Source organism: Uloborus diversus, chromosome 8 (genome assembly GCF_026930045.1).
Source record: "Uloborus diversus isolate 005 chromosome 8, Udiv.v.3.1, whole genome shotgun sequence".
In the NCBI taxonomy this organism is placed as follows: Eukaryota; Metazoa; Arthropoda; class Arachnida; order Araneae; family Uloboridae; genus Uloborus; species Uloborus diversus.
This window is the reverse complement of record NC_072738.1, coordinates 78,141,821-78,162,112: the sequence shown is the minus strand read 5'-3', so window position 1 is coordinate 78,162,112 and position 20,292 is coordinate 78,141,821. Positions and strand designations below refer to the sequence as shown.

General features: G+C 35.0%; 1 protein-coding gene across 1 annotated transcript in view; it reads right to left on the bottom strand.

Annotated features, from left to right (window-relative positions):
• LOC129228439 (cubilin-like) overlaps positions 1–15,461 on the bottom strand; it is a 93,391-nt gene extending 77,930 nt beyond the window's left edge. The window contains exon 1 of the mRNA XM_054863120.1: positions 15,375–15,461. Within this exon, the coding sequence (XP_054719095.1) occupies positions 15,375–15,386 (12 nt within the window). The 5' untranslated portion in view covers positions 15,387–15,461. The remainder of the gene's footprint in view (positions 1–15,374) is intronic.
• Between the last annotated feature and the right edge of the window lie 4,831 nt (positions 15,462–20,292).

The window sequence follows — 20,292 nt, the reverse complement described above, 5'->3', positions numbered from 1 at the left end:
TTCATTTAGAAACGAAAACACGAAATTTAAGCGTTTACAAATTTGAAGAATTTCCGAAATATGAAATTAAACTTCACATGTTTAAAAAGATTTATCAGTTAATACTTACATTTTGTTTACATGGAGTCTTACCTTCTCTGTATGGCTATTGAAGAACGAACTGTTTAAAAAATGTAGTCGCGCGCCCGTGATCCCCTTAAACTTGCTTTAGTTATTTTGGAAATTTTCAATTATTGTGGGTTCTTGGTGCGATTTAAAATGTTACCGAATTTGCGGGAATCGTTTTGGGATGCCTTTGATAATGCTCCCCCTCTTTACTTTGTAAAACGGTATGTTACTAATTTTTGTTAAAGAGATATTGTCGCCATATGCTAAGATACTTTTGGTCACCATAAAATGGCGCTAAACAATTTCATCTGAAATGTTTCCAATTTCCAGTAGTAACATTTGGCGATGGTTTGAATTTCTGCACAAAGTCACATTAGTGGAAGTTTTTGTGCTGTTTATGAATTTGCCTAATTTAGTTGCTACATTATTTTACAGTAAAAAAAGTTTTTAAAGATTCTTTGATTGACGATATTTTGTTTAGATGGTGAAAGCTGACAAACTTTATTACGTAGTCTTTGACTTCAAAAACCGCGAAGTCTTTGACTGAAAAAACTGCCAAATGCATCCGCTATTGAAATCTTTCTGCATAAATTTTGGCGAGTTTTCTGCTGTTAGATTGGATAATAATTAAAAAATCCAATCAGCACAAATAATAATTAAAAAAACCCATTAATTACACTAAAGTTCCGTTTAAATGGAAAATAATCAACCAAATCTAATTATTATTAGCCAATCTTGGGGAAAAAACGTTACTTTCATGTTTGACTTGAGAAAAGCCTCAAACAGTCAGACGAAACACAAAAAAAATCAACAATTCTTATGAACTGGGAGTTGAGATGATGCACTAAATAATGAATTGGGTTGAGGAAAGCCTTCGAACATGGAACAAAAAAGCTCATAACTCGTTTTTCATACAACTTAGAACTTTCTAACAGATGCCATCTTCAGCAGAAAAATAAGCGCTTTCGATGGACACATAACTTTTATATGTGCACGTATTTTTTCACCGTCATATTGAGGCATTTATGCGACAATTTGGACAAATTAGAATAAAAAAGGAACTATCAATCGGATTTTTTTCGAACTGGTCTACAAACCTCCCCAGTACCAAAAAAAAAAAAAAAAACAAACGGTGAAAGTTTCAGCCAAATCTGCCGGGTAGTTTCTGAGATCTTAGGGAACAAATTTACCAAACTCCATTTTTACATATATAGATTTATGTTTCTTTGGCAAAGAGAAAATAGAAGGAAATTGGGAGGGCTTTATTTTTTGCAAACGGATTGATTGTTATAGAGCTTGGACTGGTCTTTGTTCTACCTCTTTCAGCTGCCATTAGCCAGAGATTGCAGCGCCTCCGATAGTTTATTTGAATTGCGAATAAAAATTGTTTGTTTAGAAGTATTTTATCATTGTTTTTCTTTGTAATGTTTACATTTTAAAAAAAGTTTTGGAAACAAAAAAACAAAAAAGAAAGAAAGAAAACCGAGGACACATGCACTTTTTAACCAAAAAGAAGAGCTGCAACCGATTTTGATTTGGACAAAAAAAAAGTTTTTTTTTTTTGCTTGGTTGATATACTTTTAATATTTTTTTCTTTTTTACTGAACAAACGAGAAAAAGGTTTAAAAATAGAATATCTAATATATTATTTGCCATTGTATTGTATAAAAGGTGGTTATTTTTCTGTATATATTTATTAATTTTTACACGTATTCAAATTCGAAGTTATACGTTGAGAGTTTTTTTTTTTTTTTTTTTTGTAATTCTATTTTTCAATTTGCCTTTCATAAAATTACTCTTAAATTATTTGATAAAATGATTTAAAGTGTCCCTGATAGAAAACTCTTTAACCGTTGAAATTTACTGAAAAATGAACTGTAACAGCAGGGGCATCCGGATTGTAGGTCATTAGCCGTGTTTATATGGACACTTTCTACCCCGCAAATAACCTGCTTAAAACCGCATTCCGGTTATTTACCGGTTAAATGTGGATTTTTCTTCCTCTTGCTTCTTTCTGGAGTAAATGCGGAGTTTTTACATGTAATGCACTGCCAGAAACAAGTTCGTCTACTTGTTGGGTATAGCTGTCAAGGATGCTGGGTAAAAACCGCTTTCTAGGGTACAATGGACAACCTCTTTTTACATGTAAATGGGAAATTTCCAACCTTTTTTTTCGAAGCTGGAGCGGGGGTTTGCGAGGTTCCAAAGTCTCTTGTGAACGAGGATATTCACTGTAAAAAAATTCCGAAACGTTACTGAGTATTTCCGTGTAACGATTCAGGATTTTAATGGTTTTTATTCACTTCCTGGAAATATCAAGTATCATTGTCAAAAAGTTTCCTGAATTGCTACAAGTTGCACGTATGCAGACTTCTATCTGTTGTGAAAAAAAATATATCTCCCAGTTTAAAGAATAACTGAGAGTATTTATAAGATACATCGGCTTTAGCTCGATACTGGCTCGTCCAGACTGACTAAACTCCCAAAGGAAGCGCATAAGTTCTTGGACTAACTATTAAACGGCACGAACTTGAGGTTCACGGATCTGGACGAAATTCTGGATATAAGTCAATGCTCACTAGATATGAGACCATGTAAAGCGGTTTGACTGCATAGGCCCTAGCTAGGCCGTAATGGCGGTCCAAAGTTTCTAGTTTGGCTCCAGAAAAGCAATGGTTTTCCTTTGAAATTTACCTTTTTTTTAACTCTTTTCTTGATATTTCATTGCAGTATCACCCAACTGAATGCATTCACAGTATAGAGCAAATTCCACCATCCCTACGTTGTACTAACAAGAGGCGCGTCAGATGTAAGGAGAGCAAATATTGTGCGAAAGTTTCAAAATTCCAAAGAAAACGCTGTTGCAGTTCCGGGGCCAAACAAGTAAATTTAGAACCTCCTTGCAGCCAAACTAAACCCTATGCGCTCAAACTATTTTACCTGGGTTGATATCTAGTACGAATTAACCTATATCCAGAAGTTTATCCAGATTCGAACTCTCAAGTTTTTGCCGTTAGAACCACACTGATTTGCAAGCTTCCAGAATTGCAATGGCGTTACCACTGGAATTTGAAACTTTGGGACAATATCTACCCTCTCAAGACATTCGGCGTCTCTTGTCAATACAGCAAAGGGGGGAGGGGAGATTTATTCTATGGTTGTGAATGCATTTAATTGGCTCTTTCTGCAATGCGAATGCAAGAGAAGCGTAAAGAAAGGTTTAATTTCAAAGGAAAACCATTGCTTTTCTGGACTCAAATAGCAACTTTGGACCCCCGTTTCTGCCGAACTAAGGCCTATGCAGTCAAACCGCTTTACATGGTTCATAACTAGTGGAAATTGTCCTAAATCCAGGATTTCATCCAAATCTGTGACCCTCAAGTTCGTGCCGTTTGGTAGTAAGTAGCCTTGCAATAATTGCAAGTGAAGTACTAGATCCTTGCAGCTTTGGCCATGGTTGCAATGCTGCTTTTGGAAATGTCGTCTTGATAAATCAAAAAGGTGCCATTCTGTTGGACTAAGATTATTCTGAAGTTCCATTGACACGACTGGTTAATGGGAAGATTTCTAAATTTTTCGGTATAATTTCAAGAAGGTTACTGAATTTCAGCGGAAAAGTTTCCTGGTTTTTTACGAGATATGTTACTGGCATAAATTGGGCACATCAGCTGCCTATTAACTTCTAGGAACGTTTCTGAATCGTTTTTACAGTGTTGTGACTTTTCCATAAATGTCATTAAGCGGCGCTTTTTGTCTCTCGATTCGACAAATACGGAGACAGTGTTGCAATATTGTAGTTTTCCTACTTTGTAATGATCCCTAATGACCAACGTAACCAGAAATTACCTTTTGAAAGGGGGGGGGGAATAACAATCATTACCTGAATACAAACCACTATATTAGGATTGGCAGAAGGGTTGAAAAACATGTGATTTTCATAAGATGTGTGAAAGTAATTATTATTATTGGATTTTAAGACAAAATTGTCTCTCTGAATAATGACAGAATGCTAATATTTTACTTTCAAGAATAAAAAAAATCACTTAAAAAATGTATGGCTTAAACAAAATTTGCCCCCCCCCCTAAAAATTTTGCCGCCTTAAGCAGCTGCTTACTCTCCCTAAGTGGGAAATTGGGCCCTGAATCTGGACATCTTCTTTTTCTGCTTGACAGAAAGACACATAAAGTTAAAAGTTTTAATTAGAAAAAAAAAAACAAAAAAAAAACAAAAAAAAAAAAAAAAACAGCCTTTTTAAGCATTTTTATTATACTTAAGCATTTTTATTATACTTGGCCTGATTGTCACGGAAAAATCTGAAGCCTGCTTTCGCTTATATCTTAGCAACTAGACTACTTAGAAACTTCGGGATTTCACTAAATGATTTGCTTAATCTTAAGGTGCAACTTCAGACTGAAAAATTAAAATTCTAAAATAAAATTATTATTTTGGTTGGATGGAAAACAGCAAATTTCATATAATTTCCCAATTATTTTATTGCCTTGCAACAGTAATATTAATAGCAATCCAAATAAACATTTTGAATAATGGCTTCTCTGCAGCAAGCATGAAAAGTATTCCTATCATTGCTCTCATCTATGCCAATAATCAATAAGGGCTAAGTAAAGATACATATAAGAATTTTTGACACATAAATTAGTTTGGGAAACCTTTTAATATTTAATTAAATTAACAAACAAATAAATCCTAGAGAGAAACAATTATAAAATTTTAGTGGCAACTACTTAAAGTTTTAGACACGTATATAGGTTTTTTTCTTTTTAATATTAAGCATTTAGATGAAAAAATAAGGTGAAGTTTCGTGATGGTGTAACATCATTCTATTTCTGAAATACATTTACACTAAAAAAATAAAAATAAAATACACATTTTTTTTTTTAAATGCTGAGCACTTTTTATAATGCACTCAAAAGGAAAAATAACTTTTCTGGATCAGGAAGAACAATTTAAGTATTCCTGTAATTTTCAAAAATTCCAAGAAAATGATACCACAGACGAAGAAAAGTGCGGTTCTAGTCATTTCAAACCAAACTTTTCCTATAAGAAAAAAAAGGATGTTTGAACGAACACACTCAAAGTTATGATTGAACACTGTAAAAACAATTCAGAAACGGTCCTGGAAAATAATGGGCAGCTGATGTGCCTAATTTCTGCCAATAACATATCCTGCAAAAACCAGGAACGTGTTTTGCTAAAATTCAGTAACCTTCCTGAAATTATCCTGGAAGCCTCCTAAAAAATTCATAAATCTTCCTGATTAAAGCCAGTTGTGTCTCTCGGACTTCAGACACTACTTAGATAGGTATCCTTATATATTATTTCTGTAGCCTGTTTTTGGTTTCTACGCCAGATTTTCCTCAATTCTTGATCGATTTCTTTGATTTACGCCTTATTTTAAAGCTTATGGTGCTGGCTACTGACGAAAAATAGACACACGGTCTAAAAATTGTTTTTTTTCAGCCGAAAAACCTGTTTTAAAGAACCGGAATGAGGTTTTCGGTTAAACTTATAACTTTAATTTGCGCTATGACCGACAGAGCTGAATAGCTTGATCGGCAGAGCGTTCTCTTCGTAACTAGGAGAATCCGTGTTCGGACCCACGTCCGGACAATCTGCAACAAAAAATTAAGAGAAATATCGCGCATTACATGAGCACTTACTTAAGTGAATAACGACTATGAAGGAATAAAGTAAATGAGAAGGAAACGCTCCTTGCTGATATGGAAACTTGAAGTGACGTTGTGCTAAATTACCTCGGAATGGTACGTATTTTTTTTTTTCTTTTTAAGCTTTGGCTCTGGTAAGAAAATTAAAGTATAATGTAAGCGAAAATATAAGTAACAGTCTTAAGATTTCAGACTACAATAGAATTGTTTTTTGTTCAGAAAAAAATAATAAATCGTATATTGAAATATATATTCTTCTAATGAGTTTTTGACTCTTTGTACAAATAAAAAAAATACTACCTCAATTTGAAGGGTAAAATATATATTTTTTCTTCTTTTTGCAAAAAAAGAAATAGCTTATCACATTTTTACTACATTCGAAAAGCTATGATTAAAAAAAGAGCATAGTTCAAATTATTTTGTATTTTAACCGTTCTGTTAAATGATGAACACGTGCTGCCATCTAAGTCATAACGGTTCAAGCAGCCTGCGGTTACAAATTGTAAAAATTTTCAAAAATAAAAAAATGTTTCTTCACTATCTTATCTTATATATTATTCCCTTCTCATTTTAAAACTTATCAGGTCGGCTAATGCAGAAAAACAGACTTATGGTCGAAAAATCAAGTTTTCGAAAACGACCCTTGCTGTTTCAAAACCTTGATGCTGCCTGTAGTTCTTATGCATTATTTAAAAGCAAAGTTCCAATGCAGTTTTCCATTTTTTACGTCGCTTTCAGCAAAAAAAAAAAAAAAAGCCTGTGTGTATGTGTGTTCATATTTTAATAAAGCTTAAAAGCACTGGACTTAGTTGTTCGGTTAAATTGATAAGTTTTTTTTCGGTAGAGCGTTCGGCTATAAACTATTCGAACTTCGGGCAAGTTTGGGCTGTCCGAAAGAATATCAAATTTATATTAGTATTACGCATTACATGTACTCATAACATACAAACGTAAAAAAGTAAATGCAGTGGGAATGCTACTTGGTGTTTCGACTCCTTTATGCAGGCTACAGTTATCATTCGGATAAGTTGACTGTTAATCGAAGAGTGTTCTTCCTTTTTTTAAGCTTTGACTACATCCAGATCACTCAGCATAATGTAAGCATAAAAAAGTATTAGATTTACCAAAAGGAAATCTTTTTTGTGCAGAAAAACATTTTCATTGTATGCTGAAATGTAGATGTTTCTAATAGCAGTGTTCGACCTTTTGTACAAATGACAAAATACTACGCCAAATTAAAACTACGAGTTTCACCCAGTAAACCTTTCATTTTTTATTCGCGCGAATACGATAGAAAGCATTAAAATTATCATCAACTTCATTAGCAAGAAATCATTTTCTACTCCTCTGCTTTCTGCTGAAAAAAAAAAAAAAGAAAAAAATACATTTTGTCTACGTTCGAAAAATTACACTTCAAAAACGGACTCAGTTCAACTGGCTATGGTTTTGAATTTTAAGTGTTCGATTAAAAGAGAAACATGTGCGGGCATTTAAGCCGAAACTGTTAAAGCAACCTTCTATGTGAAATAGTTCAATATTCAAAGATAAAAACACTTATTTTCAATCCTTATATTATTTCTGTAGCCTGTCTTTGGTTTCTACGCCAGATTTTCCTCAATTCTTGATCGATTTCTTTGATTTACACCTTATTTTAAAGCTTATCGTGCAGGCTACTGACGAAAAATAGACCCACGGTCTAAAAATTGTTTTTTACTTCCTTTTACAAAAAAGGAAGTATTGTATTCGCGAAAAAATTTTCACTCAAAAATCGCCCTTAATTTCCATTTTGCTCACCCCCAAATGAATGTTGAGTTTTTTTTTCGATTCGACCACATGCGGAAATGTGCCTAAGAATGTATAGACAAGCGAAATATCCATTTTGACCATCACCGAGGTAATTACAACGACTTTTCTCGTGACGTCTGTATGTATGTGCGTATGTGCGTATGTGCGTATGTGCGTATGTATCTCGCATAACTCAAAAATGGTATGTCCTAGAAAGTTGAAATTTGGTACATAGACTCGTAGTGGGGTCTAGTTGTGCACCTCCCCTTTTGGTTGCTTTCGGATGTTCCTAAGGGGGTCTTTTGCACCTTTTTGGGGGGAAATCATTGTTAATTTCGATGTAAACTCAAGTGGCGTTATAATTTGTCGGACACTTGGCGATATATCGCCAGTCTTTTGGTCGCCAAGTTTTGTCGCCAACTTGGCGACAAATTTGGCGGAGTTTTTTTTTTTTGGTTTCAATTTGGCCATTGTTGGTGATATTTAGAGAATAAATATTGAATCACATTAAAATAGCGAATAATGGGGAAATGACATTAAATTGGAGTAAAAGGAAGTCATGTGATGCACACATCAGCTCGTTTTTCAGCCGAAAAACCTGTTTTAAAGAACCAGAATGAGGTTTTCGGTTAAACTTATAACTTTAATTTGCGCTAAGACCGACAGAGCTGAATAGCTTGATCGGCAGAGCGTTCTCTTCGTAAACAGGAGAGTGCGCGTTCGGGCCCACGTCCGGACAATCTGCAACAAAAAATTAGAGAAATGTCGCGCATTGCATGAACATTAAGTGAATAACAACTATGAAGGATTAGAATAAATGAGAAGGAAACGCTCCTTGCTGATATGAAAACTTGAAGTGACTTTGTGCTAAATTACTTCGGAATTGTACGGTTTTTTTTTTTTATTTCTTAAAGCTTTGGCTCTGGTAAGAAAATTAAAGCATAATGTAAGCGAAAATATAAGTAACAGGTTTAAGATTTCAGACTACAATGGAATTGTTTTTTGTTCAGAAAAAATAATAAATCGTAAATATATATTCTTCTAATGAGTTTTTGACTCTTTGTACAAATAAAAAAATTACTACCTCAATTTGAAGGGTAAAATATGTATTTTTTCTTCTTTTTGCAAAAAAAAAAAAAAAAAAAAAAAAAAGCTAATCACATATTTACTACATTCGAAAAGCTACGCTTAAAAAAGAGCATAGTTCAATTTATTTTGTATTTTAACCGTGCTGTTAAATGATGAACACGTGCTGCCATCTAAGTCATAACGGTTCAAGCAGCCTGCGGTAACAAATTGTAAAAATTTTCAAGAATAAAAAAATGTTTCTTCAATATCTTATGTTATATATTATTCCCTTCTCATTTTAAAACTTATCAGGCTGGCTAATGAAGAAAAATAGACTTACGGTCGAATAATCAAGTTTTCGAGAACGCCCCTTGCTGTTTCAAAATCTTGATGCTGCCTGTAGTTCTTATGCATTTTTTAAAAGCAAAGTTCTAATGCAGTTTTCCATTTTTTACGTCGCTTTCGGCAAAAAAAAAAAAAGAAAAAAAGAAAAAAATAGCCTGTGTGTGTGTTCATATTTTAACAAAGCTTAAAAGCACTGGACTTAGTTGTTCGGTTAAATTGATAAGTTTTTTTCGGTAGAGCGTTCGGCTATAAACTATCTGAACTTCGGGCAAGTTTGGGCTGTCCGAAAGAATATCAAATTTATATTATTATTACGCATTACATGTACTCATGACATACACACCTAATAAAATAAATGCAGTGGGAATGCTACTTGGTGTTTCGACTCCTTTATGCAGGCTACAGTTGTCATTCGGATAAGTTGACTGTTAATCGAAGAGTGTTCTTCCTTTTTTTTAAGCTTTGACTACTTCCAGACCACTCAGCATAATGTAAGCATAAAAAAGTATTAGATTTACCTAAAGGAAATTCTTTTTGTGCAGAAAAACATTTTCATTGTATGCTGAAATGTAGATTTTTCTAATAGCATTGTTCGACCTTTTGTACAAATGAAAAAATACTACGCCAAATTGAAACTCCGAGTTTCACACAGTAAACCTTTAACTATTTATTCGAATACGATATAAAAGATTAAAATTGTTATCAATGTCATTAGTAAGCAATCATTTTCTACTCTTCTGCTTTCGGCTGAAAAAAAAACATTTTGTCTTCGTTCGAAAAATTACACTTAAAAAACGGACTCAGTTCAACTGGCTATGGTTTTGAATTTTAAGTGTTCGATTAAAAGAGAAACATGTGCGGGCATTTAAGCCGTAACTCATAAAGCAACCTTCTACATGAAATAGTTCAATATTCAAAGATAAAAACACTTATTTTCAATCTAATTTATTACTTCTCTAGAATGTTCATTTCAATCGCTACGTGAGATCTTCGTCATTCTTTAATCAAATTCCATGCTTTTCGAATAATTTTAAATCATGTCATGCTTGTTAATGATAAAACATAGAAGCATGATCTTATTATTTTTATTATTATTATTTTTTGGCAAAAAGCTTTTTTGCTGTTTTTTACTACGCATTCCTTCAATGAATAGCTTTCGAAAAGGAAGCCGCAATTGCTAGGTTTGTTGGGGTGTCGGGCTGTTAATTAGAATGCCGCCAATTCGAATCCGTGCCAATAAATATCTCTTTAATATTTCTTTTTTTCCCGTCAAATGCTCACATGGGCAGGACTGTATTTGCCACAACCTGTTTTTTTACATGCACAATTATTGCTTTATCACGAGTCACTACTCAGCCACACTTTTAATGATATTTATGTTTGCATTGAAAATATGTACGACCAAAAGGTGAGCGATGATCAAATTATCACAACGTTGTATTTAACGAGGTTTTGTTACTGATGTCTTTAAATTACATGCCTTTTCTTTTGCGCTTACTTTTTTTTCGGTTCTTCTTCATAATGTTCTTCCTTTGAAATTCTTAAAGAGCGAAATACCTTATGAAACGATTCGAAGCACAGTGCGGAGTTCCGCACGGGTCGTCTATAGTAATTTCTAATAGCTTCGCACCTTCCTGGCTTATCAAGGAAGTTCCAATTGCAGTATTGCAAACATAGCTGAAGCTAAGACAAAATTGCAAGTAAGTATCAGAAATTTTACTCACTTCCAATTCTTTCAAAGCTCCGACCGTAGACTTATTCGCTCCTTTTGGGAGCTTAATTAGTCTCTATGGGCCGTAATCGAACTGAAGCCGATACACTATATAAGTGCGCTCAGTTAAGCTTTAAATTGGGAGCTAAAAATATTTTTCACAACGTGAAAAGTCTGCATTCGTGCAACTTGCAGCAATTCAGGAAACTTTTTGACCATGATACTTGATTTTTCTAAGATATGGATAAAAACTACTGAAATCCCGAAACGTTACACGAAAATACTCAGTAACATTTCGGAATTTTTTTTTAGTGAAAGCTAGGTAATGATAAGAAATTCTCTTCATGACCTGAGCCGCACTATTCTTCGTTTGTGGTGTCATTTTCTTGGAATTTTTGAAAATTACAGGAATACTTAAATTGTCCTTTCTGATCCAGAAAAGTTATTTTGTCCTTTTGAGTGCATTATTTAAAGTGCTTAGTATTTTTTTTTTTTTTAATGTTGTTATTTTTCTGATTACAGGCAAGAAATGTTTTTCTTTTGACTCTCGCGTATCGATTTATAACATTTTTTTAATGAATAAAATTAGCCATCCGATTATTTTCATTGTTCTACCTATGTAGCTAATTATCATTCAAAACATTTAGGATAGGCTTTAAACGAACTCCTTAAAAAGGCGGAGTGGGGTACATACGGTGAGGTAATTGTAGACGGGGCAGGGTGAAACCATCCCACTGTGTCCCTTCCTGAATTCTGATTCGAAAGGGAAGTTTATTTTTTAAATTTGTTTTGTGGTTTAATGGATTCTAACTTGCTGTTTATTTACTTTACAGGTATCTTTATCTCATTCAAAATACAAATTAAACCACCTCAGGCAAAAATAGGGATATTTTCTGACAATTCCACGAGAAATTCATCTGTAACTAACCTTTCTGACTTCAAATGGCTTTTCAGATAAAGTAGATCATGATAATCAGTAAATTATAGATAAAACCGATACAAAAGAGGTATCTAAGTCTACACTGTAAAAACGATTCAGAAACGTTCCTGGAAAATAATAGGCAGCTGATGTGCCCACTTTCTGTCAGTAACATATCTCGCAAAAACCAGGAAAGTTTTCCGCTAAAAAAAGTAACCTTCCTGAAAAATCCAGAAATCTTTCCGTTTAAAGCCTTTGTGTCTCTGGAAGTTCAAACTTATCTCTGGTAGGGATAATATTACAGAGCTTGGCACCTTCCTGATTTATCAAGACAATGCCAAAAGCAGTACTGCAAGCATGGCCATAGCTAAGCTAGAATTGCAAGTATCAAGCATCTCACTTGCTTGCAATTCTGGCAAAGCTATGAAGTCCATACTTATTCGCTCCCTTTGGGAGTTTAATCAGCATGGACGAGCCGTAAACGAACTGAAGCAGATACCACTCTCAATTAATCTTTAAACTGGGAGCTAAAAATATTTTTTACAACAGAGAGAAGTCTGCATTCGTGCAACATGTAGCAATTCAGGAAACTTTTTGTCCTTGATACGTGCTATTTCCAGGAAGTGGATAAAAACCATTGAAATCCCGAAACACAATACCCATTTCCTGGACACAGAAATAGTCAGTAATGTTTCTGAATTTTTTTACAGTGTAGTGTAGCAGTGAATGTTTTCTTAGGATCTTAGAGTTTCAGAGGATATCCAAAAACCTAAGATAGGAAAGGTTGAGTAATGAAGAAAGAGCACAAAATGGATAAAAGTATCATTGTGATCGATACTCCTGGAAAACAAATTTTATGAGAAGAAAACACAAAAACTAGAGAAATGAAAAAAAAAAATCAAAACAATAGAAAAAAAAAATAATTTGAATTTTGACGTCTTGAATTCAAATTATAATTTTCGCAATCACGAGTGTGCGTGTGTATGTAGGCGTGGGGAGAGGGGGGGGTTTGTGTATGTGTGTTTCGCATGTGTGTTTGTGTGTGTGTGGGTTGTTGTGTGTATGTGTGTAGGCATATGTGTTTGTGTCTGTGTGCAGGCATGAGTGTTTGTGTAATTGTGTGTATGTGTAGGTGTGTGTGTGTATGTGTTTGTGTGTGGGTGTATGTGTGTATGTTGTAGGTGCGTGTGTGTATGCGTGTAAGTGTAGGATATGGACGCAACCTGGAGACTTTGCTCGCCGGAGGAGCAGCATCGTGAGGCCGGCCGGCGGTGGTGCTGCAGAGGGTGCTGGTGGGAAAATAAAATGATAGGAACGCCAAAAACAGTCAAATGAGAACAATAAGCAATCGTGATTGCTCAAAAAATGTAGGCTTCTTTCAAACAGGTATAAAAAATTAAATGAGGAATCTGATATTTTATCAGACCATATTGACATGTGCGAAAGTCTACCTCCTGGGTTTGAAGAGCTTGCTCGTGAGACACTTGAAGCAGACTGTTCTGATAGAATTTTCTATCAAACATAAATATTTTTATGTTGGAAATGTTCTAATGGTAGATGACAGCGATAGAGACACATACATTAGTTTTTTGCGCAAAAGTAAAACCATTTTAAGTGTTTTTATTTGACCATCTGCACCAGATATTGCAACCGTTCCGAATAAAACTATTAAATTGTTGTTAATAGCTCCTATGAAAAGAAATGATGTAAAACGAAATAAATCTTTTTTCTGGTTTGAAAGTTAAATTTTTATTTAAATGTACGAGGAAACTTGAATCTTTTTTTCATTTTGATTTAATTTTGACTTTAAACATTCAACGTATTATGTTTCATTTAATCACTGTACCACATGCGTGGGGTAGAGTGAGACAAAATTTTACGTTTCCTTTTTTTATATTATCTCAAAAACTTTAACTAATAGTTATGAAATTTTTTGTGGCTCAAACGTTTGTACACTTAAGCTGCATTACAAATCCACCTTAAAAACATTATTATCGAATCAAGGTTTCCAAATTTCTTGAATTTTGCATTTTTCGTTTCACTGTGCCCCACCCTATCCTATACCAGATCGGGTTGTCGGATTATATTGCAGCAAAACTTAGCAGAACTCTAAAACTCTTATTAAATTCGAACATCAAGAATTTAAAACTTTTCATTGTTTTATACTTGGTATATTTTGTATAGATTTCTACTAAAATCATCGTTCTGTAATCAGGGGTACCCCCTCCCGAAAAGCAAGGGTGCCCCTCTAAGTACCACAAATATCCCCCAAGAACAAGATTCCCCCCTCCCCCCCCCAAAAAAAAGAAAAATAGCCCTTGAAATTCCTCCTTAAAAGTTTCAATGACGCAGTCTGCGCCATGACCCTCCCCCTCCCAGGTGGACACCCTTTCTACAGTTCAAAGACGTAAGTCCTTGAATGAACTAGCAGTTTTTCATTTTATAAAACTTTTGTGTTGGGCCGAAAGATGACTTGGATGCTAACAGTAGTTTGACTTGAATTACTAGGTTGTCCCAAAAGTTCACAAACTTTTGCTAAAAATTCAGTTTTTAGCCTTTTGGTTTTTTTTTTTTTTTTTGTTATTACTTGGCAAGTAAAATTTTAATTTTTTGCAAGTGTTTACGAACTTTTGGGACACCCCTTGTAAATTCAGTATTGGATTAAGTTCAGCTTAAATTAGGTTCTGGACTCGAAATGCTAAAATTTACCTCCTCCCCCCTCTCTCTCACACACACACATGCCCCGACCCTCGACTATGACATTTGGGAACACTGGGCACCCCCTCACCCTCCCTGCATGGACTATACTTACCCAGTCAACTCTCGATGTCTCGAAATCCAAAGGGACCGGCTGAAACCTTCACGTTATTGGTAGTTCAAGTTATGAGAAGTTCTTACCGCCATCTGAAAAAATTTGGCACCCAATAAAAATTTCGAGATAATGGAATATTTGAGTTATAAGACTTCGAGTTATCGAGAGTTGACTGTTTATGGAAGATGTCAATAAAATATGTCGTAAATTTTTGCCTTGTTACAATAAAACGTAAATATCAAAAGTATTTCTTAAAACTTTTTAAAATAATAATATAGTAAATAGAGTACTGCAACTGGAGTGGCTTTAGAATATGTAAAGAATAAAATTTTATAAAAGAAATCTTTTTCTACATTTGATATCTACACTTTGCTACAGTACGATGTGAAATTGCTAGATTTTTTATAATTTTCAGCTACAGATTTGGTACCCATTCAACTTTGGTGCCCTGCGCTCCAATGCTTTAATCTGGCCCTTCTCATAAACACACGCACACACACTAGCATAAAGTTATTAGTTTGTGTGCTACCGATATACGGTCCCTAACAATCCAAACCAGATTTTTTGACATGTTTGATGACCATATACAATTTGGTACAGTTTTGATAGCAAAAAATATTAACTTCTAAATGGCGCAAAAACTAGTCATTTATAAAGGAAAAACGTAAACGCTTATTAGAATGAACTTAAAATAAAGCAACGGAACCTTTAACAAAACCTTAGATGTTGGTAGCAATTAATTTTCAATTTTTCAATCAACAATTTTGCTGCTTTATTACATAATATCCATTCAGGTTGCAGAAAAAAAAAGTTTTTATAAAAAAAAAGTGATATTGAATACTTCGTTAAAAAAAATGTAGCAAAATTTAATGTTAAGGTCTTTAAATATTTAAATGAATTGTTTCATTATCAGAACTAATAAAAATAAAATATCCACTCACCGGATGATTCATCCTTCTGGTTTCACTCCTTTCAATTTCAGATCCTCTGAGGACAATCAAACCTGAAGACGAGTTTCTATGTCCAAGAAAGCCATCAGAATTCACAACAGCTCTGACAACATATGGTAAAACGAGAAGTATCCAAGTCCACATTATTCCGCTTGGTATTCCAGAAAGAATGCTTGGATGGAAAATTGCAATACGTAGTTAGTATCCTAATAAAAGTGCGATTCCAGGTTCATCTGCTTTTATGCAGCAGTTCTATTTCTAATGATATTATCAACAGCAATATTTTACTCCTACTTTCCGTTTCTTTTTGATTTATTGCGGTCGATATACTTTTTCAAGGGTTTTCTTATAAAAGAAATTACTAATTATGTCCTGTGATGCTGATGAAGCCTTCTATCAGACGCTCAATGAAATAAAATATGTAATATTTTTTATGAGACAGACAAATGTTGAAGTCAGCTGTCATACATTCACCAACAAATAGCTCTGCACATGAAACAGCATATCCATTCTTTGCAAAAAGATCTCGGTTTGTATACACTTGCAAATCTTGATTTGGTAAATTGCAGTAAAATTCAGTATTTGTGCACAAATGTGGCAATGATATGTAAGTTTGGTAAGATAGAATTTGAAAGTCGTAAGAAAATGAAACAGAAATTTGCTAATTCTATATCTTTCTTGATTGCGACCAGGTTCTGTTCAACTCATTTCATTTTGTTCCAAGAGCTTCTGTTACATTGATATCACGAATATCCTATTTTAGACTCTTCCAAAACTTCTTACTAAGGCAACGTTTTTGAGAATAATAGTTTCTTTTCAGTGAGGGAGTCTTAACAGAAAACCTGTATCCTGATTAAGCAGTCCAAAATTCTAATTTGGAAACTGGTCTCGAACACTGAACGACAGCGAAGTCTCTTACATGGATAGGAGTATCATCTTCCTGAATGTGCTAAAAGGACACCATCATGGTAGATTCTTCTTATTCTGAGAGTGAGGGATGAGGAAAAGGGATGCAAGGAGGCGTGACCACAAGATGTAGGCCGTGTGCGTGTTGGAAGCCAAGGTAAAAAAGCTTCTCAGGAATCTTTTCTTTTGAAGCATCGTCATTTCCGGCGTTCGACGAAGCGTGGAACACGCATGACGCCCTCTTGGTCAACTCCTTGAAGAAAGTGTGGAGGATGTCCCGCCCAGCCAGAGGAAGAGCTTTTCACACATTCATACTAGAGTTCTTCCCGTTTTGTAAACAGGATCTGACTTTCTCTTCTTCTGGTTTCAATCCGAGGCAAATATGCAACGGGTTTTTATATGCATTTCATTTCTTCAACTTTCGCAACTTCCAAGAGCGAAAAGATGGAACGAGCTTGGCAAATTCGACTTATTTGCGCCGTTTGGAGGTGACAGGAGGAAAGTCATAAGGTCCGCCAAAGGGGAAGAGTTTTTTTTTCTCCTGAAAGGTTTCTGATGTTCTCGCCAAACAAGCGAACTATGGAAGCGTTCGGAAGAGAATTTAAAAAAGAAAAAGAATGTAAGAAAGTTTATGATATGACTATTTAAAACAGGCCCATGTATAGGTGTAAGATAGAGGAAGCACGTGAGAGATCTTTTCCCCAGTCCCGTTATTTATGGCGGTCAGGAGAAGGCGATCCCCTCCCCTTGGGCTTTGAGTAATTAATTCCCTTCTGTATTTGTGGCGGTGGTTTTTGTTATTCTTCAATATAATATGCATTGAGTATTCATGAGCATTCCCCAGGAAAATTTTGAAATGACGGGCCTGCTTGTCCTCTGGAAGGATACGTTTTTTTTTCTGGTTGAAATGTGGGAATCACAATTGCTTTTTTTTTTCTTACTTCAATGCTTCAATGAAGAAAACTAATTCTTTTTTAATTTAAATTTTTCTCTCGTCGTGCATGTAGCTTTATTGTCACTGAAGGGTTATTGTTTTAACTTAAATTGTCCCCCATTTTATTTGTGTTTTTTAAGCTACTAGACGAATTAACTTCTACCGAAAATAATGTCATTTATGAAGCAGTCGTCTAACTACAATTGCGACCAGGGCTTAATTTGAAAGGGAACTCATGGGAGCTTAGCTCCTGTTGTTCTTTTTATGAAACGATGTTTTACAAATTAGGTGGCAAGTGGCTGAGCTCATCTGTACTGGGCTCCGGAGCCCATAAGATACCGATCCTGATGAATAGTCATTTTCTTCCCGCACAATACCTCCCGTTCTTTCTTTACAGAAATGTTCCCACATGATACGTAACTTGGCACACAAGTGGCGGTTTCTATCTATCACCAGAAGATACACTCGATATTTCCCCATAGATGTAGTATAACTAGATGCACAATTCCGTAGCGCAAGCCACTGGCCATCATCGAACGCACGAAACTTGAAGTAAACGGGCCAAAGCGCACAGGGCCGTCGCTAGGTCAAAAAAAAAGGGGGGGGGGGTACGCATTTGACGTCCCCTTAATTGTTAACGCATGTTCCAATATGGAGAGAGAGAAGATTTAGCGTCTGGTTTAGGCAGGGGATAGGCGTATTACTAGACCATAGTACTAGCAATATAAATTTAATCGCAAGGAAGAAGAAATTGAAGATGAAAAAAGGCAGTTTTAGACTATTAAGTTGGGTAGGAAGGGGAGAGGAGGTCTAGGATAGTTTCTGCCGATAATGTTTCTAAATTTGAGTTTCCCAAACCCAATCGTAAGTTATAATTGATTATGCTCAGGAGAGGGGGTCCGGGGGCTCTCCCCCGGAAAAATTTCAAGATTGTTATTTGAAAAACAGTTTTAGACGATCTATGGTCATGTTAAGGGAGGAAGAAACTCGGGGCCATCCCCCGATATTTTTTCAAATTTCAAACTCCAAATGCACGCGATTATGAATTATTGCTGATTGTGCCAGGTAAAGGGGCGTCCAGGGGTTCTCCCCCGGGAAAATTTTGAAAATTGTAGTTCAAAAAAGGCAGTTTAAACGATCTATGGTGATATTAAGGGAAAGATAAATGCGAGGCCATCCCCCTGAAATTTTTTGAAATTGAAACCTTAAAAAGGCGGTTGTTGGCTTTTTTTTTTTTTTTTTTGTCAAAATTTAGTGCACCGCCAGTTTCTTGAAATTAAAGCTCTCGAAAACGTAATTTAAGCCAACTTTCGATTGAAGGGGCTCGCGCACAGAAATGTTTCGTAATTGAAGCACTAAAAGCGAAATTTAAGACATTTTTCGATGATGTTTACGAGAGAGACAGAGAGGTCCATTATCTTGAAAAATTTTCGATCTGTAGAAAACGCAGTTTGAGAAGATTTTTGGCATTGTTAATGGGTGGAGATATTTGGAATCCTCCCCTGGCAAATTTTCAAAATTGAAATTCAATAACGCAATCGTAGGTAGTTTTCAATACTGTTAGAAAAGTAGGGGATTTGGGGGATCTCCCGCGAAAAATTTTCTGAATTGAAGCCTTAACAATGACATTTTTGAGGATCTTCGGTAATATTAGGAGGAGGACAGGTTCGGGAGACCTCAGGTAGTTTTTTTAAATCAAAGTCTAAAGACAAAAATTATTCGATCGTGAATGATGATGAATGATTAATTGAATGGGCGTTTCTCGGGGTTATGTTGGAAGCACTCTCATGGTTTTTCGAAAGTGCAGTCCTAAATACTCATGTATAGGCCATCTTTAATGACGTTAGGGCAAGGGATGGAGTTTGAGAACGTTTTCTCGATTTCTTTTTTCAAAATTGAAGTTTTAAAAACTCACTTCCAGGCCAGCTTTGGGGACGTTAAAAAAAGGATTTGGAGTTCTCCACTCTATCCTCGGTTTGGCTACGTCCCTATCTTCATTTTAAATTTTAATTATTGATACACAAATTGTGCTAATACTTTCTTCCAATTTTCCTCTGCCAAACACGATTATTTGCTTGGATTTCCCATAGTAAAATTCTCAATTTCCAGCCTAATTATTTCGTTTTCTTGAAATGCTGAATTTTTCATTCTTGTTTCCTCTCATTAATTTGCAAATGTCATAAATTTGGCCGTCTGCTCCGTACAATGTCTCAGAACACCACAACCTCACAGCACCAGTCCCATCAAAGTCTTTTGTGGAGACTGAACATTTTTAGTCGCCATTTTTTTTACGTAGTTGCCACTCACCGACCGCTAATCTTGATCTTTATCAGTCACCGAACTTGCTTCATAAAAAAATTACATCTCGTGCTTCTTATTAGCATATTCGTGTTTAAAATGATTTCTCCCTCTGTGGTTGATGAGTGCTTTTCGAATTATCATTCATCTGAAACTTCAAATGCAAAATGTGCTGAATTTCTCATTCCTGTTTCCTGTCATCACGTTCGTGTCAAGGATGTATCTATCCGAGACGAAAGTGTCACCGGTTTGGAAAAAAAAAAAGTTTCAAACTTAATTGAGTATTTATGTTCGCTAAAGGAAAACGCGCAACATATAAGATAATAAGCGTAACGAAATAATGTAGTTTCTCTCATTGTTGCTTTCTTCCAATTTCCTCACTCAATATGAACTTGCATGACATTGAAATATTTCGTAAAGTTATCTATCATTGTGTTTAATGAGTTTTTAATTCGGAGAAATATAAATTATAGAAATGAGAAAAAAATATCATTAAGGACAATGCTATAGTAAATTCAGACCACTTTTTTTTTTCTCCTCGATTGCCATAAAAAATTACTGTTGAAAATGTCAGAGAAAATGTAGAACAAAGAGAAGAAAGTCGGGGATTATCAATCATTTGTTGGTATACTTGTAACGTTATGCGTATTTGTATCTTTAGCTTGAGACCGACTCTTTCGTTGTCCATTGCTCTAACATGGCTAAGTACGCAACAGAAGAGGCGATCAGATGTTTTCCCCGAACATGGCTATTGTAAAAACTGGAACATGG